The sequence below is a fragment of the Pyrus communis genome, chromosome 10 (genome assembly GCF_041283825.1).
Source record: "Pyrus communis isolate YQ-2024b chromosome 10, ASM4128382v1, whole genome shotgun sequence".
NCBI lineage: Eukaryota > Viridiplantae > Streptophyta > Magnoliopsida > Rosales > Rosaceae > Pyrus > Pyrus communis.
The window spans coordinates 32586503-32613770 of NC_142574.1; the positions used below are offsets into that span (position 1 = coordinate 32586503).

A 27268-nucleotide genomic window follows, 5' to 3' on the forward strand; every position below is an offset into this window, starting at 1 on the left:
TAAACTTGTAAGCCAGCATGTCCAGAAATCTGAATGTGAAAAAGGAAGAATCTCAATAAAGGAAATATTGATCCTCCTTGGCCTCTTCATATGCAATGGTCTATTTGTTTGGATCGCATTTGGAAGATGTATTTCTACGCCTCTCACATATATCGCGAAGGAAATGTTGTTGCGGACAATTTTGCTAACATGGGCTTGTCTTCTCCAACTTTAGTATGACATGATTCCTCTTGTAACAACCTGTCCCGGGATTTACGTAAGAAAATAGGTATTTTTGTATTTTCACTAAGTTTGGGGGTACCTTCCTTTTTAAAATTGTTTTTGAACCTTAATTGGTGAGCCCAAGGGGCCCACCCCCTGTCTTGTGTCCCGGTTCCCTTTCCCTTTCTTTTGTTTTTTTCTGAAAAGTCTCTCTTCTCTCTTTCTTCCTCTGATTTCTCCATCCCTCCCCTCTCGGTGCTCCTTCCTCCGACAAGAACACACACACACACACACATACACACCCATGCCCACACCTATAGCTCTTTTCTAACCCCGTGGTTGTGTTTTGGACGTCAAACCATGAAGAAACCACCTCGGAGACTTTTCCCAGTTTTCCGGCGAGCACCGCCCCTTTCGAGGCGATTTCCGGCCAAACCACGGCGAGTTGGCCGGCGTGCAAGGTATCAATCTCTTCGTCTCGCTGAGTACTACAACTTTCCTTTTTGTTTCACCCAATTTCATTGAGTATTGAAGAAGTTATGCTCATTTGAATCTTACCCAGTTCCGGCGGACACCCGTGGCTTCCAGGCTGTTTTTCGGCCAACTCCGACCACGATGACGGGAACCAAGGGTATATTTCGATTCCTTACCTTCGGGGCTTCAATTTGGTATATTGAATGACATGTTTTGGTTGAGTTTTGAGCTCCAAAGGAGCTTGGGAATTTTCCGGCCGAGCTCCGGTGTTCTTCTCCGGGCACCCAGGCCTTCGGGCCGTTCTCCACACACACACACGGGCCTTAGGCCCGTTTGGTCTCTGGCCCAATACCCTCACCCTTTCCTTTTTTATTTTTAGTTATTTCATTTTAAAAACCCAAAAGGCCTTAGGGCCTTGGTTGCAGCCCAAACCCATTTCCCCTTTTAAATTAGGCCTTGGGCCATGAGGTTTCAAATCCAGACCCACTTTCCTTCTAACCCAAACCCAACCCACCTAAAACCTAACCCAATTACCCTAACCCCAAAACCCTAAAGCCCAAACTCGTGACCCGTTGACTGGGTCAACGGTCAGCGTTGACCTTTGACTTTGACCTTGACCGGTCAACGGTCAACGTTGACTTTGAACGTTGACTTTTTGAGTTTTCGTGCGAGACCCCTCCTAGGCTAATTTCGACGTTCTAAACCCGTTTCCGATGTTCGTTTTCCCAAATTCAATCGTTTGAGTAGAGTTTGATTAAATGTACCCTTTATGTGCTTAGGGGCAATTATTTGTGGCGTTTCCGTCTTCGCTAGTGGCGTGGCTTTTTGACGGCGAAGTACTGTGAGTGGACCCCTTCTAAAAATGCATGTTTTAATGGTAGAATTGCATACATAGAAAAGCATGACTTTATGATTATGTTTTATGAAACGCTTTGAGATAACATGCCTACTAAGGCTAGTTTGAAGTATTACTATTTTTCCTATAACCCATGTTCTTATATAATATCTGATGGATGACGATATGATATTTAGAACATATTTAGAACACTTCTTTATAGTATAGATGATGGATGACTTTATACTATGAAGTTGATTTTCAATATACGTATGTTCACTGGTTTTGTACTTACCTAGTGGTCCTTTCCGCTACGGGACGTAGGGATAGATCCGGTCCGTCCCGGGCGACGGTTTGGTGTTGGCATAGGGCCTGGAGTGTGTTTTCCTCTAACTGTCTGCTCAGAGACGGGGAGCCGGCAAGGGGCCTGAAGTGCATTTTCCTCTGACTGTCTGCTCAGAGACGGGGAGCCGGCATGGGGCCTGAAGTGTTATATCGGACATTCACTAGTGTTTATTATTTATGCGAATTATGATTTGAGATATTGCACGACATGCTAGATTTCGGAAAACCTATGTTTATCATTATATATGTGTTTTCATAAAACCTGGGGGTTAGTACGTTGATAACTGTTTTATTATATATATATATCAACTTGGTCCACTCATGTTTGTTTTGCGCCCCCTTCAGGACTTAGAATCGAGGCATACAATCCCGACGTCCAGGCACTTCCGCATCGGCATCTTCGAGTCCTCTCGGTGTAGGACCCACTCCTTGGTTTCATTCAATTTTATATTATTTTCTTTAGTGTTCTAGATTAGAGGTGTGCTCTGAACACGGTCCTTATTTGCATATTCATTATTCTTTTATATTTATAAGCCTTATTTATCCCTTGTTTTCAGCATTTGCACTCAATAAATGGCTTTCGTCACCCTCGGGTGTCGGCCAGCACGTGCCTATCCTGGTATTCGGGGAATATCGGGGTCGGGGCGTGTCACCTCTCCATTGGTGGCTCATGCTGCTTTATTTTTAGATTATGTTGGCTTTCCTGGCTACCGTTTCTCAAATTAATTTGCGTATCGACATACAAGTTTGACTCACTTTCTTGTTTTTTTTTCTTAACCTTGTGATGTTGTTTAATCTGTCTTTTATGTTTAGACTTTTACGTTTGGTTTTAGAGGGGTTAGGTTTCATGTCTTCCCCCCTCACTTCCTTGTATTTGTGTTGTTTGCGTTTCTAGAAGAGTAAGGTTTATGCCCTTTTTTTCATGTAATTTTTATCCATTTTTCTTGTATTATGAGGGGTTAGGTTTATGTCCTCCCTGACTAGGTGTAACTTCTATTTCGTTATCAATAAAATTCCTCTCGTACCGTCGAGGTTTCATAAAATAAAATAAAAATCTCAATAGAAGGAGCGGCATGCCAAACAAGAGTAGATGAGAGAAGACCTCAAATGGCTAATTTGTCAGCAAGTGCATTCCCATCTCGAAATATATGAGAGCAGCAAAAACCATGTACTGTAACTGAGAAATACAATTTTCCAACGAGTTTGGACCGACCAAGGAGGAGAAAACAAGCCAAAAGCAAAGCAAGATACCGCACTAGAAGAGTCACTTTCAAGCCATAAACTTTGTCTACCCGAGTTTATGCTTACCAAGTTTAAGCTTTCTGCAGGTTATTTTCTTCTTGTGTAGCTTTGGCACAATGCTTCCTGTCCAAAGTTTTGAAGATGTGTTTTATCGATCTGATAATCTCGAACGTATCCATTTTCTTTGAATTTAGTTTCAAACTTCGAGAGTATTCTATCGACAACCTGCAAGGGCTGTGTCCGTTGGAGAAAATATACTAGATAAGCAAGCAGATTTTCCAAAATATTAATTTGACAATTTTCAGAGTGAGTCTCAGCAACAACAAATAAAGAAGCAGCACAATGTTCAGCAGGGCAGGGCAGGGCATTTTGTTACTGCTGCTGCAGACTCAGCGGGTCTTTGTCAAACTCGGAACAAGTAGAGAGCTGATAGGTACTCATCAGTGTCAAGCCTATTTTCCTGGAGTTTGCTCTGATTTTCCATATAAATTCCACTGGTTGATGACTCTGTTTTGGTCTTTTGTATAAACTTGAAATTATTCTAGCAATTTTTTAATTAATCTAATCCAATCCAAACTATGGAAAGCGGATTGGAACTTGAGTTTAAAGAGGGAAACGCAAGGCTCTTTCCAATTTGGCTACGCTGCTCGGATATGCTATATAAACTCAAATTATAATTTCAAATCAAACAAAAGTATGCATGGTACTAGATCTTTACCATACAAACAAGCCTCTTTATTCTTCACGTATTGCCCATAATTTAAAATGAAGACACACTGAAATTGTGACATTTAATTGGGGAGAAAAGAAGAAACCAACTGAAATATTCAAACAATAACTACAAATCTAACAGTAACTTCTGTTGCAAGATTGTGAATTTGAACCACACATTCTGCCCTGGCGAAAAGCTTGTGTGACTCAATACACCTTACACTTGCCCCATCTTGATCTCCTTTTGGAAAAGCCGAGAAGGCAGCGTAAGGTGAAAATCCAGTCATCGATTTTTTCAAACGCGACTATCAAGGATTGATACATGGGAAATTGCAGCAGGCCGAATAGAGGGACTGGGAAAAAGGCAATAGGGTAAAGTATAGACTTGGTCCATTTCTTCTCAACGCGAATCAAGAGCAAAATGGTGGCGGCAAAGGCAAGCATGGTTGCTGCCATGGACAAGAAGAGCAAGACGAATCCAATCATGACCTTGCGAGGAAGACTGTTAACGAAAAATGGGTACTCGAGAGGGGAGGAGAGGATTGAGAGAAAGAATGCCACAGAAGATAATGAGCAGGCGATTCCCACAACGTCCATGCAGGTGAAGAGCAAAAAGAGAGGATCGTCCTGGAAAACAGGAAGACCATTTTGATCATTAGTACCCCCCGGAATGGCGTAGGCAGCTGCAAAGACCACAGTTGCCACTAGCACCGCCACAGTTGAGCATGATTGAGCCGTGTCTTTTATCCATTCTTGTGCCGACTTCAGAAGACCGTTATGCTGGTCGTTGAAGAGCTCCTCAGCTGTCTTATCCTTCTTGTTGCGGTGCATGATGTACCGAGGCGGTAGTATCTCTTTTACACACTGACACAAACACAGTACACCTTTATCATGTTGACATATAGATTTTGTAATAGAAGTATTTGTATGACAACGAAAGTCTTTTACCAAGTGAACCGACTTAATTACTAACATAAGTATTTATCTAACAACGTAAGTATTTTATCAAGTTTAGCAGGAGAACATTACCAGCATCCAACGTAGCTCTGCTTGCAATTGCATTGCAGGGCCAATTAGTTTCTGAGACAACGCTATAGAGTAGTAACTCCTATCTGCAGCCTGATGCAATATGGTGTTGCCATCACAGTCTATCCAATTCTTCAGCCTCGACATCACAGTTGGTTTTCTTTTGATAAGATTAAGTATCTCTTTCCGACGGTTCTTAATGGCTAGATGCAATATGTTGCGTTCATTATAGTTAACATGCTCGACTGCCTGAGGATGCTGCTCAAGTATCTCCTCCACAATGGGCATAATTCCTGTGATAGTTGCTATAAGCAATGGGGTAAAGTTGTAAATTTCATACCTCGCTGCCTTATCCGAAATCGATGGTTTTGCAGCTTCCGCTCGTTCTTCACCTCCATCATTACCTTCTCCCCTATCCGACTTTGATGTTTTTGCGGCTTCCCATCCTTTTTCACTTCCATCATCACCTTTTCCGTTATCCAATTTGGATGTTTCTTCGGCTGTTTTTTTTTTTTTACTGAGATTGGACCCTAAAGAAATGGTCTTGGGATTTACTTGCTCATTAGTACTCAGGCAAGAATAGTCCGTCTTAACAAGCTCATGGATGAGTTTCTCTAGCCATTTTTTGTTTTTTTTGTCCTTCCATATCCTGTAGATTATGCCGGCCTGCGGGTCTCCTGTTCCTATCCATCACACGATCAAGCATATGCATACATTAACTAATGTGTCACAGGAGATGTACCGCCAATCATCACTCTAAAAAGTTATTATGCACTCTTCATCTTCTCATGTAAAATAAAAAAAATGAGTAAATAATGTTTCTTTTCTAGAGTTCCAGTAACAAGTGTTTATTATGATGAAAATGCACTGAGGAAAAGGCAGAAAGTAAACAAACTTTTAGCAAGGGAGTCCCATAGTGATGAGTAAACCCTAGCAAAGCCTGCAAAACATTTTATGCATGCACCTTCATCAGAAACATTGAAAACATGCCAATTAACGGAGCGCTTTAGCTAGCTAGCTGTGTAGTTTATTTGATTAATTAACTAGGTTACCTGCAAGCTTGTTCCGAAAGATAGGTTGGCAGCGCATCTGGTTGCTATCCAAGTTCCTCTCTACATCATTTGGTGTGACCACATCTCCTCCATCAGGAAGCCCTGCGTATATAACAACGTTAAGTATGAGATTACTGCTTCATATAAATTAAAAACGTGGATGCGCACACATGCGTGTATATATAGCAGCACGTAAACGGTGCATACAATAGTAAATGAGCATCTTCCATTTGCTTTGCTGAAATTGTGGCTCGAAGGCAGTTGGCATTTGGGCTAGCAATTGAAGGCATGTCAATCCTTTATCTTCCTTTTGGTGAGCTAGGTATTTGTAATTCTCCAGTAACCAAAGAGCAGTCTCTGCATTTTGGAAGATAAAAGATTAAGCAAGAGTTATTAATCTGCATTATTGAGAATCAATGTGTGCATTTTCAGAGAGAGCCAAAGAGACCGAAACGTTGCTCAATGACTGCCACATGAAGAATGGACAGTTTGTCATTTCTGTAGAAGTGCCTGAAAAGATTGTCCGAATTATTCTCCTGCAGTTTGCGAGCATAAAATTTGACCAAGTCAGTGTGACCGAGAGCAGCCGCCCTGAAGAGCGGAGTTTCTCCTATATCGTTCCGAGTCTCCAGCAGCGGCAGCACATCATTCTCTTTATCTTCATTACCACTAGCACTAGAACTGATGATGACCTCGCCTTCAAGTTCAACAGGCTCGTTAAAGTTGCTCACCAAGTACTCTGCCGCATCCACACTTCCGGACAAACTCACGTCGTGAAGAGTATTGTTTCCGGTGTTATTAGGTTTCCTCAGAGCGCATCTCGGGCCATAGCTGGTCGAACTGAGTAAACTGATCAACATTTCGAGTACACTTCTGACTTGTGATTTGCTGCAGCAAGAAGCCGCAAGGTGAAATGCAGTGTCCTTGTCCACCGTCATTGGAATGAGCAATTCGTCTGGTTTGTTCTGGTAGTATAGTTTCACGCCTTCCCAGTCATCCTCCATGGCACATATATAGGGAACTTTCGAGTCTTCAATTTTTTTCAATTTACTATCACTCTCGTTTTGATCACTCTGATCCACCGCTACTGTTCTCCAGTACGCCATCTGTGTGCAGTATATTAGCTAGCTTGGCGGTGTGTAATGTGGTGGTTTTTGCTGTGATTTATAGGCCCGGCTAGCTGCTGCTACTGCTGCTTCTACGCATTCCTATCCCGCCAGATTTATAGGCCGGGTAGCTGCTCCATCAATTGGTTTCTATTCCAATTCACGATTAAAATGGTAAACAGTTTATATGGAATCAATCTCCATAAGAATATGATTTTGATTCATTCTCAATTCAATTCCTTATCAATTCAATTTCTCTTCAATTATACTTTTTCCATTTTAATTGTAGATTAGTAAACGAGCCATTAATATTCGCTTTGTTTAAGGGAACTGTTTTCTTGTACCCATTTATATATGTTTTATCCGTACAAGCATCTACCCTTGCAAGTGTGCAACACATGCCTCGATTAAAATGTAATTTGATAAATGTACGCCAGCATCTATTTTTTATTTATTTATTTTTTGTTCAAAGCTTACATCTATTGTTTCTACCAATATTATTAGTTCTCAGCAACTGCACATATTCAGTTTTATTTATTCATTGTAGAAAGGGAGTTGAATTTTACGCACCATTCATTTTAATTTATGGCCCTCGCATTAGATAAATGGGAACAACAAAGAAAATGTAACGAGGGTGTATAGGAAACTAAAAGGTGTGCCTTTATTATTTTGCCCTCTAGAAAATTACATCTCATGTCCTTGAACAGGTACAAACATATAAATTACACGATAAAAGTTACTATGGTGAGCTTTGTTCCAGGGAGTAAGGAGGGGGCTGCGGCCTTCCTTGATTAGGATGAACACGCTACTGTTGTCTCCCCTCGTAATCTGGTGCTCTCCGTTGAGATACGTTGTTAGCAACCACGACTCGGTATTGCCACTCGAGATGGGTAAACCTTTGAAGGGGTCACCAGCTGTGTAAATATTTTTCTTTGATTTTCTGCGTATATAATTTGGACAAGGCAACATGCAGGACTAAACAGGTCATTTTAGAGGGATGGAATCTCTCCAAAAGAAATTGGAGAATGGAATCCCTCAACTCATGGAACTGGAGTTAATCGAATTGATTCAATCTAAAACTTAAGGGAGACTCTAGCAAAAGCACTTTGTTCCTAAACCATATTATTAAGCACTTTAACCAATAGGATCTTGGGAATACTTGGAAACGTTTCACTAAAAAGGTCTTATTCTCCTAAAGTGATTAGCACATCAACTCATAAAAATGAAATGGCAATAACGGAAAGACCCCTTAAAGGCAATAACTCGGATTCGTTTAGATAAAAAAAAATTACTCTGGTTTTTGTTTCGTAAAGGGTTCCATGTAGTTTTATACATATACTACCAGGAAATAAACTAAAATTTGAGGTAAGTCCTTATGATTCAACCAAGGGGCATATAATTTAGAGACTCCAAAGAAAAGACTTGAATGATTAGGCGGTTTCTTCAATTTCAACATTCTTTTGTGATAATACAATTCGAAATTTTATCCTTTTCGTTCAATATGCCAGAGACCACCAAATTAAAAGTACAAACTACATTGAAAGGCAACGTTAATTACATGATGTATAACTCCATGGAAGCCGGGAAATCAGAGCTGCAACTATGGCACGCTTCAGGAACCATGCATGGTCCTCTAAGAGTTGATTGCAGTGTAAACAGATACACGTACAGATACAAGACACAAGATCGGGGCAACTATGTACATACATGTGCGCATCTCCTTGTCTACTTTGAACATTTGTGAAGCATAATCTGGAACTTGGTTTTATTGTAATTGTCTACGAACTATTGTATCATGATGTTGCCATTTTCTTGGCTTCAAAGCCTTTCTTTGAATGTAAGATTTTCCAGATCAAAGTAAAGGCAAGAGATGTCATGAATGTTATTGATGGCTTGAGGCTTTCATAATTTCAGCCACTTATACATTACTTATACAACAACAAAAAATTTGTTTCATTATCGAGCGCAACGTTGTAGAGGGTAATGAAGACTCCATAAAAAAACAAGTGTTTGGTGTTGGCAGCGTCCTTTTGGCATCCTCCTATAAACTCAAACCATAAATTAATTCTCCTCAAAGCAGTATTATAATGTTTGGTAAACTTTTATGTTAAACGGATGTGAAAAAAAGCTAGTTTTTCAAAGCTAGGTTTTGCAGCTTCTTGTTTTTTGCTTTTTTTCACCCAAAACTGTGAAAAAAAACTGAAGCTGAATGTTTACCAAACACAAAAACAGCTCCCAACTTTTTTTGATACCAGTTTTTTTCAGAATCACCTCAGTACCAAACCAGGTCTAAGGAGGGGGCTGCGGCCTTCCTTGATTAGGATGAACACGCTACTGTTGTCTCCCCTCGTAATCTGGAGCTCTCCGTTGAGATACGTTGTTAGCAACCACGACTCGGTATTGCCACTCGAGATGGGTAAACCTTTGAAGGGGTCACCAGCTGTGTAAATATTTTTCTTTGATTTTCTGCGTATATAATTTGGACAAGGCAACATGCAGGACTAAACAGGTCATTTTAGAGGGATGGAATCTCTCCAAAAGAAATTGGAGAATGGAATCCCTCAACTCAAGGAACTGGAGTTAATCGAATTGATTCAATCTAAAACTTAAGGGAGACTCTAGCAAAAGCACTTTGTTCCTAAACCATATTATTAAGCACTTTAACCAATAGGATCTTGGGAATACTTGGAAACGTTTCACTAAAAAGGTCTTATTCTCCTAAAGTGATTAGCACATCAACTCATAAAAATGAAATGGCAATAACGGAAAGACCCCTTAAAGGCAATAACTCGGATTCGTTTAGATAAAAAAAAATTACTCTGGTTTTTGTTTCGTAAAGGGTTCCATGTAGTTTTATACGTATACTACCAGGAAATAAACTAAAATTTGAGGTAAGTCCTTATGATTCAACCAAAGGGCATATAATTTAGAGACTCCAAAGAAAAGACTTGAATGATTAGGCGGTTTCTTCAATTTCAACATTCTTTTGTGATAATACAATTCGAAATTTTATCCTTTTCGTTCAATATGCCAGAGACCACCAAATTAAAAGTACAAACTACATTGAAAGGCAACGTTAATTACATGATGTATAACTCCATGGAAGCCGGGAAATCAGAGCTGCAACTATGGCACGCTTCAGGAACCATGCATGGTCCTCTAAGAGTTGATTGCAGTGTAAACAGATACACGTACAGATACAAGACACAAGATCGGGGCAACTATGTACATACATGTGCGCATCTCCTTGTCTACTTTGAACATTTGTGAAGCATAATCTGGAACTTGGTTTTATTGTAATTGTCTACGAACTATTGTATCATGATGTTGCCATTTTCTTGGCTTCAAAGCCTTTCTTTGAATGTAAGATTTCCCAGATCAAAGTAAAGGCAAGAGATGTCATGAATGTTATTGATGGCTTGAGGCTTTCATAATTTCAGCCACTTATACATTACTTATACAACAACAAAAAATTTGTTTCATTATCGAGCGCAACGTTGTAGAGGATAATGAAGACTCCATAAAAAAACAAGTGTTTGGTGTTGGCAGCGTCCTTTTGGCATCCTCCTATAAACTCAAACCATAAATTAATTCTCCTCAATTCTCATTAATTTTGATTTCAATTTATATTAAATCATAAAAATTGAAAGAAATGACGACAGACCTGTTGGAAGGAGAGAGCGTTAGAGAAGAAAACATCTGCCATGTCCTCTCAGCCCTCGCCACGCGTCACTTTTCCTTCTCTTTCACTCACCTCTCTCCTCGACTAGAAACATTTGAATAGAGCAGTCTAACCACTCAAATAAGAGAAGTATCATCGTAATTAGGTATTATTAAATCTCTCATCTCACAGTAATTAGGTATGAAAAATGTTAGGAAAACCATGTATTGCAATTCACATGATGTGACGGTTGATGGTTGTTTTTTAAATGATTTAAATAAGGAATTCAATCATCAACTGTTACATCATGTGATTTACAAAATATGATTCAAGAAGATGATCTCTCTAGAATCACCCATTAAGCATTATTAAGTATTGTAAGTACAACTCCCAATGTATATTATTAAGTCATGCAATGTATATTTTTAAGCATGCTTGAGACGTAATAGCATACAATTTGCGACAAGCCTTTCATTCTTCACTGTTTTTTTTTTTTTTTTAGAACTTTGACGGTATGAGAGAATTTAATTGATATGAAAAAACAAAGTTACATCTAATCAGGGACATAAATCTTACCCTCATAAGCCTTTCATTCTTCACTTATTGTCCATACTTGTGAATGAAGACACAATAAAATTGTGAAAATGGGGGAGAAAAAAGAAATTCAAAATATTCAAATGATAACTACAAATACTGTGATGTAAGATTGTGAATCTGAACCACACATTATGTTCGAACAAAAAGGTTATGTGTATGTTGCTTCATGGTTCCTGATTCAGTACGCCTTACTCTTACCGCATATTGATGTCCTCTTGGAAAAGCCGAGAATGCAGTGGAAGGGATTCAAAACCCAGGCATCAATTTTCTAAAACACGGCTTTGAAAGAATGATACATAGGAAATTGCAGCAAACCGAATTGAGGGACTGGGAAAAAGGTAATAGGGTAAAGTATGGACTTGGTCCATTTCTTCTCGATGCGAATCAGGAGTAAAATGGTGGTGGCAAAGGCGAGCATATGGTGGTTGCCAATGACAAGAAGAGCAAGACGAAATCAATCATGACCTTGCCAGGAATATTGTTGATGAAAAGTGGGTACTCGAGAGGGGAGGAGAGGACCGAGAGAAAGAATGCCACAGAAGATAATGAGCAGGCGATGGCCACAACGTCCACGCAGGTGAAGAGTAAAAAGAGAGCATCGTCCTGGAAAACAGGACGGCCACTTTGGTCATTACCCCCGGGGATGGCGTAGGCGGCTGCAAATACCACAGTGGCCACTAGTGTTGTGCGGAAGCTTCAACAAGTGTGAGTGAAAAATAATAAACCCTAGAAACTGATAACAGATAAATGAAACAATACCAACAAGAACACCAAGATTTATACTGGTTCGGCAATGCCTACATCCAGTTTGGAGACGACGGAGTATTCTACTTTAATTAATGAGAACATACAATGGTGTTTCACTCAATTTCCCAAAAACCCGAATAACCCAAGCTCACACACTTATAATAGGAAGAGAAAATATCGAATACAAAGCAAAACAATTTGAGAGGATTTTTTCTTTCTCTCTACCGAATGGTTTCTTGCTGTTTCTCTTCTGTGTATCTATCTGGGCTACTCCAGCTTCTTCTTATAGAATCGAATAAGATGACTTCTCAAGAGAACCAAAGGCCAAAGGTCTTCAGATGCCAACGCATTGAGCATCTGCTTTTGTTTGTCTACCACATGCAGCAGATGGCAACGCATGCCACCACAAAAGAACATCTGCTTTTGTTACTCTCCCACATGTTGTATACCAACCCATGCCAACCCATGCCAACCCATGCCACAGTGGCCACTAGTGTTGTGCGGAAGCTTCAACAAGTGTGAGTGAAAAATAATAAACCCTAGAAACTGATAACAGATAAATGAAACAATACCAACATGAACACCAAGATTTATACTGGTTCGGCAATGCCTACATCCAGTTTGGAGACGACGGAGTATTCTACTTTAATCAATGAGAACATACAATGGTGTTTCACTCAATTTCCCAAAAACCCGAATAACCCAAGCTCACACACTTATAATAGGAAGAGAAAATATCGAATACAAAGCAAAACAATTTGAGAGGATTTTTTCTTTCTCTCTACCGAATGGTTTCTTGCTGTTTCTCTTCTGTGTATCTATCTGGGTTGCTCCAGCTTCTTCTTATAGAATCGAATAAGATGACTTCTCAAGAGAACCAAAGGCCAAAGGTCTTCAGATGCCAACGCATTGAGCATCTGCTTTTGTTTGTCTACCACATGCAGCAGATGGCAACGCATGCCACCACAAAAGAACATCTGCTTTTGTTACTCTCCCACATGTTGTATACCAACCCATGCCAACCCATGCCACTGCAAAAGTAGCAGAAACCAGATATTTATCAATTGTTTATTGTTTGAGCCAATAATCAACAATCTCCACCTTGGCTCAAACCCTCTAAGTAGAACTCCAAATTAGTCGTCTTGACACGCCCCGACCCCGAGGTCCTAGGGACATCGAGATGGTCACGTGCTGGCCGACACCCAAAGGATGACGCAAGCCATTTAATTAAACAAGAACTAAGAAAATAAATTAAAGTAAGCAATAAAGGCTAAAAACCCAAATAAAAGTTCTACTTCTAAATATTTAAATTAGGTAAACACACAGAACGTCCAGAGCATAATTCTAATACAGAGTACAAGCAGAACTAAGAATAAAGAAGTGTTATTACAATAAGTGGTGAAGCGGAGCGAAAATGACACAAATCACTGGTAGGGGAACGCCTCGTAGCTCAAGTCGTAATCCTCGTTCCTAGGTCCTGAAGGGGGCGCAAAACAAAGGTGAGTGAACCAAGTTTATATATACAGTAATAGTAAAACAGTTATCAATGTACTAACCCCCAGGTTTTATGAAAACACAAGTATAGTGAGAACATAAGTTTTCCAAAATCTAGCATGTCGTGCAATGTCTCAAATCATAAATCGCATAAGTAATAAACACTAGTGAATGTCCAATATAACACTTCAGGCCCCATGCCGGCTCCCCGTCTCTGAGCAGACAGTCAGAGGAAAATGCACTTCAGGCCCCTTGCCGGCTCCCCGTCTCTGAGCAGACAGTCAGAGGAAAACACACTTCAGGCCCTATGGCAACACCAAACCGTCACCCGGGACGGACCGGATCTATCCCTTCGTCCCGTAGCGGAAAGGACCACTAGGTAAGTACAAAACCAGTGAACATACATATATTGAAAAACAACTTCATAGTATAAAGTCATCCATCATCTATACTATAAAGAGGTGTTCTAAACATGTTCTAAATATCATATCGTCATCCATCAGATATGCTATAAGAACATGGGTTATAGGAAAAATAGTAATAATTCAAACTAGCCTCAGTAAGCATGTTATCTCAAACGTTTCATAAACATAATCGTAAAGTCATGCTTTTCTATGTATGCAATTCTACCATTAAAACATGCATTTTTAGAAGGGGTCCACTCACCGTACACCGATGGTGCAAGCCGTACCAAACAGGAATAACGGAATCACCGCTAAGAATCGCACCTTGGGTTCGCCGTGAAACGGCTTGTGGTGGCCGGAAAATCCCTCGGAAACCACACACACTCGCCGGAAACTTTGGGTGCCTTCACCCGTGCCAAAACTCTCCAAAACCCAACCGGAAAACAAGCTAAAAATTCGCCGGAGGTGCTCGTACCCTCTTGGCGCCGTGAGCAAGGGAGAGAGAGAGAGAGAGAGCTAAGGTTTGATGATGAAGATGGTGGCTGTCCTCAAGCAGGTGCAACAATGGGTGTGTGTGTGTGTGTTGTCACGGGGAAGAAGAAGAGAGAAAGAGAGAGAAAGAAAGTTGCAGACAAACCAAAACAAAAGAAAAGAAAAGAAAGGAAAAAGAAAAAGGAGAAGAAGAAAAAGGTGTCACGGATGGGGGGGACAAAAGAGAAAAAGTAAGGGAGTTAGGGTGCTGCCACGTGGCAGTCTAGGTGATAGGGTAATAATTTAAATTTCAGATCTTGGTTGTGTGACAAAATGAGGACTAAAGTGATAATTCTATAAATTTTTAGGGAAAATTACAGAATTATCCTTATAAGCAGGGGCGGGTGTAACACGTCTCCCACTCCCCCATGGGGCAATCAACAAATTTTACAAATGCCAACCAAGTCTAAGCAGTGCTTAAACTTGAGCAACGAAATTGGCTTTGTTAACATATCCGTAGGATTGTTAGCGGTCCCAATCTTCTGAAGAAGAATATCTCCCTCGTCTATGATCTCACAAACAAAATGGAACCTCACGTCAATGTGTTTTGTACGTGCATGATGAACTTGATTCTTTGCTAAATGAATAGCACTCTGACTGTCGCAATGGACATCCACATGGTCTTGTTGAACCCCTAAGTCATCAAGCAACCCTTGAAGCCAGATGGCTTCCTTTATAGCTTTTGTTACAGCCATGTACTCCGCCTCAGTAGTCGACAATGCAACTGTAGATTGCAGACTCGACCTCCAACTTACCGGACCTCTAGCAATAGTGAATACAAAACCAGTAGTAGACCTACGCTTGTCTAAATCACCTGCGTAATCAGAATCCACATATCCAACAACACATTTACCAGTAATTTTATTCTGCTGGAATAATAAACCAACATCCACAGTACCTAGAATATACCGTAGAATCCATTTCACAGCTTACCAATGCCCTTTTCCTGGATTATGCATATATCTACTGACAATACTAACAGCTTGTGAAATATCAGGCCTAGTACACACCATAGCATACATCAAACTACCAACAGCATTTGCATAAGGAATTTGAGCCATGTACTGTCTCTCCTCAACAGTTTTAGGAGACATAGAAGCACTAAGTTTGAAATGAAGGGCAAGAGGTATACTAACCGGTTTTGAATTTTCATTCATCCTGAAACGATGTAGTACCTTCTTCAAGTATTGCTTTTGACACAAACTAATCTTGCCCTTTGCTCTATCTCTTTCAATTTCCATACCTAGTATCTTCCGAGCTTCTCCCAAGTCCTTCATCTCAAATTCATTGCTCAGTTGAGTCTTCAACCTTTCAATCTCCACTTTGCTCTTACATGCTATAAGCATATCATCAACATATAAAAGTAGATAAATGAAGGTTCCATCTTGTAGTTTGCGAAAGTATACACAATGGTCATAGTGACTTCTTGTGTACTTTTGCCCAATCATAAATCGATCAAATCGCTTGTACCATTGTCTTGGAGACTGCTTCAAGCCGTACAATGTTTTTCTTAATTTGCAAACCTAATTTTCCTTTCCAGCAACTTTAAAACCTTCTGGCTGGGACATGTAAATCTCTTCCTCCAAATAACCATGTAAGAACGCAGTCTTGACATCAAGTTGGGCTAACTCAAGGTCAAACTGCACAACCAAAGCCAACAGAATACGAATAAAAGAATGTTTTACTACAGGAGAAAATACCTCATTGTAGTCAATGCTTTCTTTCTGAGAGTAACCTTTAGCCACCAATCTGGCTTTGAATCTTACATTATCTTTTCCCAAAGATTCCATCTTCTTGGCATACACCCATTTACAACCAATTTCTTTCTTCCCCTTCGGTAACTGCACCAGTTTCCAAGTCTCATTTTTATGAAGAGATTTCATCTCCTCATCCATAGATTTCTTCCACTCCTCGCACTCTGGACTTATGACAGCTTCTTTGTATGCGGATGGAATGTCATCTTCAATAACGGGAAGTGCATATGCCACAATATCAGTAAATCGAGCAGGCTTTCGAATTTCCCCTCTCGATCTTCTGGTTGCAATATAGTCTTGTTGCTGTGGAGGCTCTTGTGTAGGTGCCTCTACTTCATCATCCACGTCTTCATCATCAGAATTAACTGTAGGGCTAGGGTTTGTAACATTGGACCTTACTAGGACAACTGGAGTCTTCAGTAACTCCACCTGCTTTGTGTTGCTCATGATCTTGGTTGCTTTAGTTTCACCTTCATGCTTGTTCCGATTAACCATACCAACCTCATCAAAAGTCACATCTCTGCTTACAACAAATTTCTTCATATCTGGACACCAGAGTCGATATCCCTTCACGCCAGTGCTAAAGCCCATAAATAGAGCTTTCTTTGCTCTTGGATCCAACTTGCTTTCTCTGACATGATAGTAAGCAGGACAACCAAATATATGTAAGAACTTGTAATCAGTACAAGGTTTATTAGACCATACCTCCATGGGCGTTTTGCCCTCGTTTGCAGCAGCTGGCAATCGATTAATAATATGGCTTGCATAAGTGATTGCCTCAGCCCAAAATGCCTTGCTTAAACCAGCATTAGATAACATGCACCGGACTTTCTCAAGCAACGTACGGTTCATGCGCTCCGCCACTCCATTTTGTTGTGGTGTCTCCTTAACCGTAAAGTGCCTCACGATACCCTCATCTTGACAGACTTTCAAGAAAGGATCAGACTTATATTCACCTCCATTGTCTGATCTGAGAGTCTTGATCTTTCGATTGCTTTGAGTTTCAATCATCTTTTTCCACTTCAGGAATATTTTCAAGACTTCATCTTTACGCTTCATGGTGTACACCCATATTCTTCTAGAGAAGTCATCAACAAAGGAGACAAAATAATGGCTACCTCCCCAAGATGCATACTTGGAAGGTCCCCAAACATCAGTGTGAACATAATCAAGAATGTTTTTAGTGTGGTGAATAGCAGTGCCAAATTTTACCCTAGTTTGCTTACCAAACACACAATGCTTACAGAATTCCAATTTGCATGCCTTTGCACCTTTCAACAAGCCTTGCTTCACCAATCCTTGCAACGCTTTTTCACCAGCATGCCCTAGACGCATATGCCATAACCTTGTGGTGTCTGTGCTATTGTCAATAGCTTCGGTTATGGCTGCTCCACCAATAATTGTACTTCCCTGCAAGAAATACAAGTTATTTCGTCTTATACCTTTCATCACCACCAGTGCCCCGTACACAGCTTTAAGAACTCCACTCTTCATGGTGATCTTAAGACCCTTGGATTCCAAAGCTCCCAGAGAGATAAGGTTTTTCTTCATATCCGGTATATACCGAACATCACTTAATTCTCTGACTGTTCCATCATGCATCTTCAAACAGATTTTGCCTATCCCTTGTGTTTTGCAGGCATTATCATTACCCATCAAAACAACTCCACCATCCAGCTCCTTGAAGCTAGAAAACCATTCTCGAATGGGACATATATGATAGGTGCAACCTGAATCCAAAATCCACTCCTTGGAGTGACCATTAGTAGATGAACTAGCCAAAGCAAACTCGAGATCATTATCTCCTTGGTTTACAATATTTGCTTTAGGACCCGCTTTCTCCTTCTCTTTGTTCTTCAATTTGGGGCAGTCTCTCTTCCAATGACCCTTTTGGCGGCAAAAGGCACATTCATCTTTAGCAGGAAACTTCCCTCGTGACTTTGAACGAGATTTTCCCCGTTTCACATATTTTCTTTCCACTGTTCGACCCCTTGCAACAAGTGCCTCGGTTTGTGAATTGTGAGTCTTTAGTTCCTTCTTTCGACACTCATGACTCACCAATGCCGCAGACACCTCATCAAGTTTCACCTCGGTTTTTCCATACAACAAAGTAGTTGTCAAATGATCATAATCATCAGGCAATGAATTTAACAAACATAATGCCTTGTCCTCATCAGGAATTTTCACATCAAGGTTTGCTAAATCAGCAAGTATTTTATTATAATCATTGAGGTGTTCATGCATAGAAATACCTGGACTATACTGAAAACGGAAGAGTCGTTTCTTCAGGAAGAGCCGATTTTCTGCGCTCTTGGTCATATACTTTTCCTCCAATTTTGTCCATAACTCCTTGGCAGAAGTTTCCTTCATATACGGGTATTTCAATTCCTTGTCAAGAAATGATCGAATAGCAGCACAAGCATGAAGATTAATTCGCGTCCACTGCTTGTCCTCAATATCTTCTGGTTTCTCTTCCAGAATCATATCCAACTCTTGTTGATACAAGACATCCATAACTTCACATTGCCACATACCAAAATTATTAGAGCCATTGAATTTATCAACCTCTAACCTTGTAGTAGCAATTTGGTGTCTGTTGGATGTAGGTGCCGACTCCTTCTTCTTCACAGGTTCACCTTCATCTCCAGCCATCTTCTTTGGCACTATTCACGGGAATGCAGCACCAAGAAATTTTCCCTTTTTTTTTTCTTCACTCCCACGAAAAAAACAAAGCCCTAGTCGAAAAACTGGGCTCTGATACCACTTGTTGTGTGGAAGCTTCAACAAGTGTGAGTGAAAAATAATAAACCCTAGAAACTGATAACAGATAAATGAAACAATACCAACAAGAACACCAAGATTTATACTGGTTCGGCAATGCCTACATCCAGTTTGGAGACGACGGAGTATTCTACTTTAATCAATGAGAACATACAATGGTGTTTCACTCAATTTCCCAAAAACCCGAATAACCCAAGCTCACACACTTACAATAGGAAGAGAAAATATCAAATACAAAGCAAAACAATTTGAGAGGATTTTTTCTTTCTCTTTACCGAATGGTTTCTTGCTGTTTCTCTTCTGTGTATCTATCTGGGCTACTCCAGCTTCTTCTTATAGAACCGAATAAGATGACTTCTCAAGAGAACCAAAGGCCAAAGGTCTTCAGATGCCAACGCATTGAGCATCTGCTTTTGTTTGTCTACCACATGCAGCAGATGGCAACGCATGCCACCACAAAAGAACATCTGCTTTTGTTACTCTCCCACATGCTGTATACCAACCCATGCCAACCCATGCCACTGCAAAAGTAGCAGAAACCAGATATTTATCAATTGTTTATTGTTTGAGCCAATAATCAACAACTAGCACCACCACGGTTGAGCATGACTGAGCCGTTTCTTTTACCCATTCTTGTGCTGACTTTAGAAGTTCGTTATGCTCATTGCAGAATGGCTCCTCCGCTGTCTGATCCTTGTTGTTATGGTGCAAGCATAATAAGGTGGTAGTATATCTCTCACATGCTGGACAGTGGACACGAACATGGACATTTATCAGGTCGATCAACATACTCAATCAGTAAAAGAAGTATTTGTCTGACAATAAAATTCTAACAAGAGAACATTACCAGCATCCATTGTAGCTCTGCTTGCAATTGCATGACAGGGCCAATTAAATTTTGAGACAATGATATAAAGTAGTAACTCCTAATTACGATTAATGTGCTCAGCCGCCTGAGGATGCTGCTCAAGTATCTCCTTCACAATGGACACACTTCCTTTGACAGTTGCTATAAGCAGTGGGTAGAGTCATAAACTTTATTCGTCACCCCCTTATCCGATTTGGTTTCTTCTGCGGCCTCCTTTCCTTTTTTACCTCCATCATCACCAAATCCCTCTGATTTGGTTGCTTTTGCAGCTGACTTTCCTTTTTCGTCTCCATCGTCATCACCATCTTTACTAAGAGTTTCCATTGACCCCAGATAAATGGTCTTGGTCTCTGCTTGCTTGTTACTACTCACCAAGAATAGTCTGAATTGACGAGCAATAGAACAATCTTCTCTGGTGATTTTTTGTTTTTCTTGTCCTTCCATATCTTATGCTGCCCTATGGGCTTCCTGTTCCTATTCATCACATGATCAAGCATATGTATACAGTAACTAACGTGTCACAGGGAGATGTCATCGGCACTCTAAAGAAGTTATCATGCACTCTTTATCTTCTCATGTAAAATCATAAGAAATGAGTAGAAAATATTTCTTTTCTAGAGTTCTAGCAAGTGTTCTTTGTGATGAAAATGCACTGAGGAAAAGGCAGAAAGTAAACAAACTTTAAGTAAGGGAGTCGCATAGTGAAGAGTAAACCCTAGCAAAGCCTGCAAAGCATTTTATGCATGCACCTTCATCAGAAACATTGAAAAAATACGGATTAACGGAATGCTTTGTTGAATAAGTGGCCAAGTGGCCATACTTTAGAATAAACAAATTCAAAGGTGGCAAACACCTTCCTTGTTTTGGGGAGGAAAAATGGGAAAAGTTTGGTTGCTTTTGAAAAAGGTTTTGTCCTCTTCACCATCCGTGAGTTTTGGTTCCTTCATAATGGAGGGTTTGGTTGCTTTCTTCCCTCCATTCGGTTGTGTGGTAGAAAAAGAGAAAAAGAGCTCATTTTTCTGCAGAGATAAGGAGAGTTGCAGAGAGCCCACAAGGAAGAAGAAGCTACTGCTTCATTTGGTTAGTAATCATCCACCAAAGTAATTGTTGTTGTAATAGCTTTGAGCTATATGTATAGAGAAGAAATTATTCTTCATATTTCTTCCTCTATTTATTTCTTTGGTGTGTGAGAGCTATTGGGTGTATTGGGTTATTTGGGCTGTGAGATTGCCAACACTTTGTAAACTCCCATTTGGTTGATAGTGGATTATTGGGTGAGCTCCTACTGCTCCGAGGGCGTACTCCAGTTACACTGACTGTTGAGGAACCTCGTTAAAATCTTTGTGTCATTTTATATTTTGTTCTTGCATTTCCATTTGATAAATTTCCTGTGGGCTAGCTTGAGTTGGTTCCAAAAGATTTTGGTGCTATCCTAGCACAACAATTGGTATCAGAGCACTGGTTGCTCTTGGGTACTGTCTAGTTGCCAAAGATGTCAGACGGGCAAGATGAGAATCCTTTTGGAAGCAGCTCTGGGTTTGCAAGAACTACGGTGCAAAATGCAAAGTTCGAAGTGGAAAAGTTTGATGGCACAAACAACTTCGGGATGTGGCAATGTGAGGTTAAAGATGTGTTGGCTCAACAAGATCTTCTTGCCGCCTTGGGAGAGAAGCCTGAAGCTATGTCGAAACTGGAATGGGAGAAATTAAATTTGTGGGCTTGCTCTTCAATTCGGTTGTGCCTTGCAAAAACTCAGAAGTATTTTGTGATGCGGGAGACATTGGCAAGTGTGTTGTGGCAAAAATTGGAAGACAAGTATATGACGAAGAGTGCAGAGAACCGGCTACACTTGAAGAAAAAGCTCTACCGCTTCCAATACAAAGAAGGTACAAAAATGATTAGACACCTTGATGCTTTTAATAAGTTGATTGCCGACTTGTTAAATTTAGATGAGGATATTAAGGATGAAGATAAGGCCTTAATATTGTTGAATTCCTTGCCGGACTCTTATGAGCATTTTGTTACCATTATTATGCATGGTAAAGAAACTGTGAAATTTGAAGATGTGTCAAATGCCTTGATGAATTATGAAATGAGGCATAGAGATAAAAATCATGATAGTACCTCTGAAGCTTTATTTGTTAGAGGTAGATCATCGGAGAGAAGATCATCTTCTAGCAGAAAAAAATCACAGTCTCGACCTAGAGGAAACTCTAAAGGTAGAAAACCTTTGGAAAGGGATGAATGTGCCTTTTGTCGTAATAAGGGTCATTGGAAGAAAGATTGTCCTAGATTGAAGACCAAAGGCAAAGAAAGTTCTGAAGCTAATGTTGCTGAGGTTGAAACAGATTTTTCTGATTTTGCTTTAACCACTTCCTCATCATTTGATTGTGCTACTAAGTGGGTGTTGGATACGGGTTGTACTCATCATATGACTCCTCACAAGGATTGGTTTTCAAGCTTGAAAGAGTTTGATGGCGGTGTTGTGTTCATGGGAGATGACAATCCTTGCACAACAAAAGGGATTGGTACAGTTCGTTTGAAGTTGCATGATGGCATGGTTAAAGAGTTGACAGGTGTTCGGTATGTACCGAATTTGAAGAAAAATCTTATTTCTTTGGGAACTTTGGAAGCCAAGGGCTTCAGGTTTCATTCAGATGGGCAGACATTGAAGGTGACTTATGGTGCACTTGTTGTGATGAAAGCTCCTCGATGTGGCCATTTGTATTTATTGCAAGGAAGCACTATGACAGGTGAAGCATCTGTAGTCTCAGAAAATATGGGCACATCCAATTCTGATACTACTAGATTGTGGCATATGAGTTTAGGCCATGCCGGTGAGAAAGCTCTACAAGGGCTTATGAAACAAGGTCTTCTAAAAGGTGCCACGACTTGTAAGCTTGATTTCTGTGAGCATTGTGTCTTGGGAAAGCAAACTAGAGTGAAGTTTGGTACTGCTGTACATCAGACGAAGGGCATTCTTGATTATGTGCATTCAGATGTTTGGGGTCCTACAAAGACTCCCTCTTTGAGTGGTAGACATTGGTTCGTGACCTTTGTTGATGATTATTCAAGAAGGTCTTGGGTCTACACTATGAAGCACAAAAGTGAGGTGTTGAGCATTTTCTTGGGTTGGAAGAAAATGGTTGAGAACCAGACTGGGAGAAAAATTAAGATTTTGAGATCGGATAATGGTGGTGAATACACATCCGACCCTTTCTTTAAAGTTTGCAAAGAGGAAGGGATTGTGAGACATTTTAGTGTCCGGGGAACTCCACAACAAAATGGAGTTGCAGAAAGATTGAATCGAACCTTGCTTGAGAAGGTTAGATGCATGTTGTCTCAGTCGGGTTTGAGCAAGTCGTTTTGGGCAGAGGCAGTTACTTATGCATGTCACATCATCAACCGATTACCCTCAGCTGCTGTTCAGGGTAAGACGCCAATGGAGGTATGGACTGGAAAACCTTCTAATGATTATGATTATATTCGTATTTTTGGTTCACCTGCTTATTTTCATGTAACTGAAAATAAACTTGATCCTAGAGCCAAAAAGGCTATCTTTCTTAGTAGTGGTGTCAAAGGTTACAGGTTATGGTGCCCGGAGATGAAGAAACTTGTAATCAGCAGAGATGTGACATTTGATGAAGAAAATATGTTTAGAGACTCTGAGAAGAATGTGAAAGATGTCCAACAGGTGGAGCTTGAGAAAGTTGCCTCTAGTACTTCAAATCCTATTTCCGCTGATGTCGAAGCCACTACAAGTGAAGAAGTGGGAGACCATGAGGATGTTGAAGAAGTTGAACTTGAAGATTCTATTCAAGTTGAAGAGCAAGTTTCACCTCAAGAGTCTATTGCCAAGAACAGAGGAAAAAGACAAATTACCAAGCCAGCTCGGTATAGTGACTATGTTGCTTTTGCTCTTCCTATTATCACTGATGAGATTCCATCCAATTTTGAGGAAGCCATTGAGAGTGAGGAAAAGGAGAAGTGGTGCAATGCCATGGGCGACGAGATGAATTCTCTCATGAAAAACAAGACTTGGGAGTTAGCTAAATTGCCTAAAGGTAAGAAAGCTATTGGTTGCAAATGGGTGTATGCCAAGAAGGAAGATGTTGCTGAGAAAAGCAATGCCAGATTCAAAGCAAGATTAGTTGCTAAAGGGTATGCACAAAAGGAGGGCATTGACTACAATGAAATCTTTTCTCCAGTTGTGAAGCACTCCTCAATTCGCATTATGTTAGCTCTTGTTGCACAATATGATCTTGAACTTGTGCAACTTGATGTGAAGACGGCTTTCCTACATGGTGATTTGAATGAAGAGATTTATATGTGTCAACCGGATGGGTATAAAGTGAAAGGGAAAGAAAATTTGTTTTGCAAGTTGAAGAAATCACTTTATGGTTTGAAGCAATCTCCAAGACAATGGTATTTGAGGTTTGATAAATTTATGAGAGGCCAAAATTATTCTAGAAGTCAATATGATCATTGTGTGTACTTCAAGAAGTTGCAAGATGGGTCTTTCATTTATTTGTTGATATATGTTGATGATATGTTGATTGCCTCAAAGAATGTTGAAGAGATTGAGAAATTGAAGAAGCAAATGAAAAATGAGTTCGAGATGAAGGATCTTGGTGAAGCAAAGAAGATCCTTGGCATGGAGATCACTAGAGACAGAGAGAAGGGTTTGGTTTGTTTGAATCAAAGACAATACCTTGAGAAGTTGATTCGGAAGTTTGGAGTTCATGATTCAACTAAACCGGTTAGTACCCCTTTGGCTCCTCATTTTAAATTGAGTTCTCTACAATGTCCTAAAGCTGATAAGGAGAAGCTGCAAATGAAAAATATACCATATGCAAATTTGGTTGGTAGTTTGATGTATGCAATGGTATGCTCTAGACCGGATATTGCTCATGCAGTTGGCATGGTGAGTCGATATATGCATAATCCAGGTAAAGAGCATTGGCAAGCAGCTAAGTGGATATTGAGATATCTCCATGGTACTCGAGACGTTGGTTTATGCTTTGAGAGAGATGACTCTGGTATTGGTCATTTTGCAGTTGGTTATGTTGATTCAGATTATGCAGGTGATCTGGATGGAAGGAAGTCTACTACAGGCTATGTGTTTACTATGGCTAAAGGGCCAGTTTGTTGGAGGTCCATTTTGCAGTCGTCTGTTACCTTGTCTACTACAGAGGCTGAATATATGGCAGTTGCTGAAGCTATAAAGGAGGCCATTTGGATACATGGACTGATTAGAGATTTGGGGGTTGATCAGAAGCAGGTGGAGGTGCATTGTGATAGTCAGAGTGCCATTTATTTGGCTAAGTATCAGGTTCATCATGCGAGGACCAAGCACATAGATGTGCGTTATCACTTTGTTCGTGAAGTAGTTGGTGAAGGAGAAATCATTCTCCAGAAGATTCCAACTAAAGACAACCCCGCTGATATGTTGACTAAGGTTGTTGGTGTAGCCAAGTTTGTTCATTGCTTGAACTTGGCTCACATTTTGCCTATATAAAGAAGGCGTTGAGCAGTAGGAGTTTTGGAGCATTTGGCTCGGCATGAGTTGTTCTCTTGCTAGTGATTGGGAGTGATGTTGTGTGTTAATTGTGTTGTTTGGCTTATCATGGCGTTTTTCGGAACTTGGCCAAGGTGGAGATTGTTGAATAAGTGGCCAAGTGGCCATACTTTAGAATAAACAAATTCAAAGGTGGCAAACACCTTCCTTGTTTTGGGGAGGAAAAATGGGAAAAGTTTGGTTGCTTTTGAAAAAGGTTTTGTCCTCTTCACCATCCGTGAGTTTTGGTTCCTTCATAATGGAGGGTTTGGTTGCTTTCTTCCCTCCATTCGGTTGTGTGGTAGAAAAAGAGAAAAAGAGCTCATTTTTCTGCAGAGATAAGGAGAGTTGCAGAGAGCCCACAAGGAAGAAGAAGCTACTGCTTCATTTGGTTAGTAATCATCCACCAAAGTAATTGTTGTTGTAATAGCTTTGAGCTATATGTATAGAGAAGAAATTATTCTTCATATTTCTTCCTCTATTTATTTCTTTGGTGTGTGAGAGCTATTGGGTGTATTGGGTTATTTGGGCTGTGAGATTGCCAACACTTTGTAAACTCCCATTTGGTTGATAGTGGATTATTGGGTGAGCTCCTACTGCTCCGAGGACGTACTCCAGTTACACTGACTGTTGAGAAACCTCGTTAAAATCTTTGTGTCATTTTATATTTTGTTCTTGCATTTCCATTTGATAAATTTCTTGTGGGCTAGCTTGAGTTGGTTCCAAAAGATTTTGGTGCTATCCTAGCACAACATGCTTTAGCTAGCTAAGTGTACGTACTTTATTTGTTTAATTAATTAGGTTACCTGAAAGCTTGGTCCTACAGATGGATTGACAGTGCGGCTGGTTGCTATCCAAGCTGATCTCTACATCATCTTTCTGATTTGGTGTGACCACATCTCCTCCATCAGGATTCAGCACGAAGGCCTACGTATATAACAATTAAGTATCTAGATTACTGCTTCATTCAAAACAAAAAAAAACAAAAAAACAAAAAATGCAAAACAAAACACGTGGGTGCACACGTGCGCATATAGAGCAGTTGTACGTGCATATATATAGAGCAGTATGTAGAGTATTGGTACATACAGTAATAAATTAGCATCTTCCATTTGCTTCGTTGAGATTGTGCCTCAGAGGCAGTTGGCATTTGGGATTGCAATTGGAATAGTCCGACTTGACAAGCAACGGGACGAGTTTCTCTGAGTTTCTCTAGAGATATTTTGCTTTTCTTGTCCTTCCAGATCCATTATGCCGCCTTGCAGGCCTTCTGTTTATATCCATCATATGATCAAACATATGTATATATAAACGTGTCATAATTAGAAGGTTGTTATCGGCACTCCAACGAAATCATCATGCATTTTTAATCTTTTGGTGTAAAATCATAATAAGTGCGTAATGATTTTTTTAAAGTTCCAATAACAAAAGTTCGTCTTTGATGAAAATGCCGAGGCAAGGGATGAAAGTAAACAAACCTTTAGCAAGGGAATCCCATAATGAATAGTAAGCCTTCGCAGCAACTGCCAAACATTTTATGCATGCAACTTCGTCAGGAACATCGAAAAAATCCAATTTTGAGAAACGCTTTAGCTAGCTAGCCGTTTAATTTATTCGAAAAATTAATTAGACTTCACATTTGATTACCTTCAAGCTTGTTCCTAAATATTCTCGAAGGTTGAAATTGGATATTTTCTAGTTATCTTATTCTATTATGTTTCTTAGTTTTTAGAAGACTTTTTTCTAGGAATGATTTTATTTTGTTGTAGTATAAATAATGCTATAGCCATTAGGGTTTTTGGAGAAGAACACATCAATTTGGAGAATTTAGATAGGTTTTGACGATTTGTATTCTTCTTACTAAGTGTTTTTTTATCTATGT

At 40.0% G+C, this 27268-nt stretch overlaps 1 protein-coding gene and 2 long non-coding RNA genes across 4 annotated transcripts; 1 reads left to right on the top strand and 2 right to left on the bottom strand.

Moving 5' to 3' along the window:
• The first annotated feature begins 424 nt into the window (after positions 1-424).
• On the top strand, positions 425-2398 carry LOC137726528 (uncharacterized). The gene is made up of 4 exons (XR_015952046.1): positions 425-662; positions 764-832; positions 1455-1516; positions 2201-2398. It is a non-coding gene; the product is annotated as an uncharacterized LOC137726528 (long non-coding RNA).
• A 1534-nt stretch (positions 2399-3932) lies between these two features.
• On the bottom strand, positions 3933-7073 carry LOC137728630 (uncharacterized). 2 transcript variants are annotated; one of them, XM_088678530.1, is made up of 6 exons: positions 6335-7073; positions 6094-6243; positions 5887-5988; positions 5730-5774; positions 4838-5511; positions 3933-4672 (listed from the first exon to the last, which is right to left on the bottom strand). In XM_088678530.1, the coding sequence occupies exons 1-6, from the start codon at positions 6990-6992 to the stop codon at positions 4016-4018; spliced, it is 2286 nt and encodes a 761-aa protein (XP_088534656.1). In that variant the 5' UTR covers positions 6993-7073; the 3' UTR covers positions 3933-4015. The 2 variants fall into 2 exon arrangements, with proteins under 2 accessions (XP_088534656.1, XP_088534655.1); XM_088678529.1 differs by having other exon boundaries at positions 4838-5517.
• A 6205-nt stretch (positions 7074-13278) lies between these two features.
• On the bottom strand, positions 13279-14532 carry LOC148693939 (uncharacterized). The gene is made up of 2 exons (XR_015952704.1): positions 14158-14532; positions 13279-13474 (listed from the first exon to the last, which is right to left on the bottom strand). It is a non-coding gene; the product is annotated as an uncharacterized LOC148693939 (long non-coding RNA).
• Positions 14533-27268: the final 12736 nt, after the last annotated feature.

What these genes read in the sequence shown, in the direction of transcription:
- LOC137728630 (XM_088678529.1), bottom strand. Translation starts at nt 6,992, where the DNA reads ATGGCGTACTGGAGAACAGTAGCGGTGGATCAGAGTGATCAAAACGAG. An exon ending in GAAGATGCTCATTTACTATT is followed by an intron (nt 5,989 to 6,093) that starts GTATGCACCGTT and finishes TTATATACGCAG; the next exon opens with GGCTTCCTGATGGAGGAGAT. An exon ending in ATGGGACTCCCTTGCTAAAA is followed by an intron (nt 5,518 to 5,729) that starts GTTTGTTTACTT and finishes TGTGATGGATAG; the next exon opens with GAACAGGAGACCCGCAGGCC.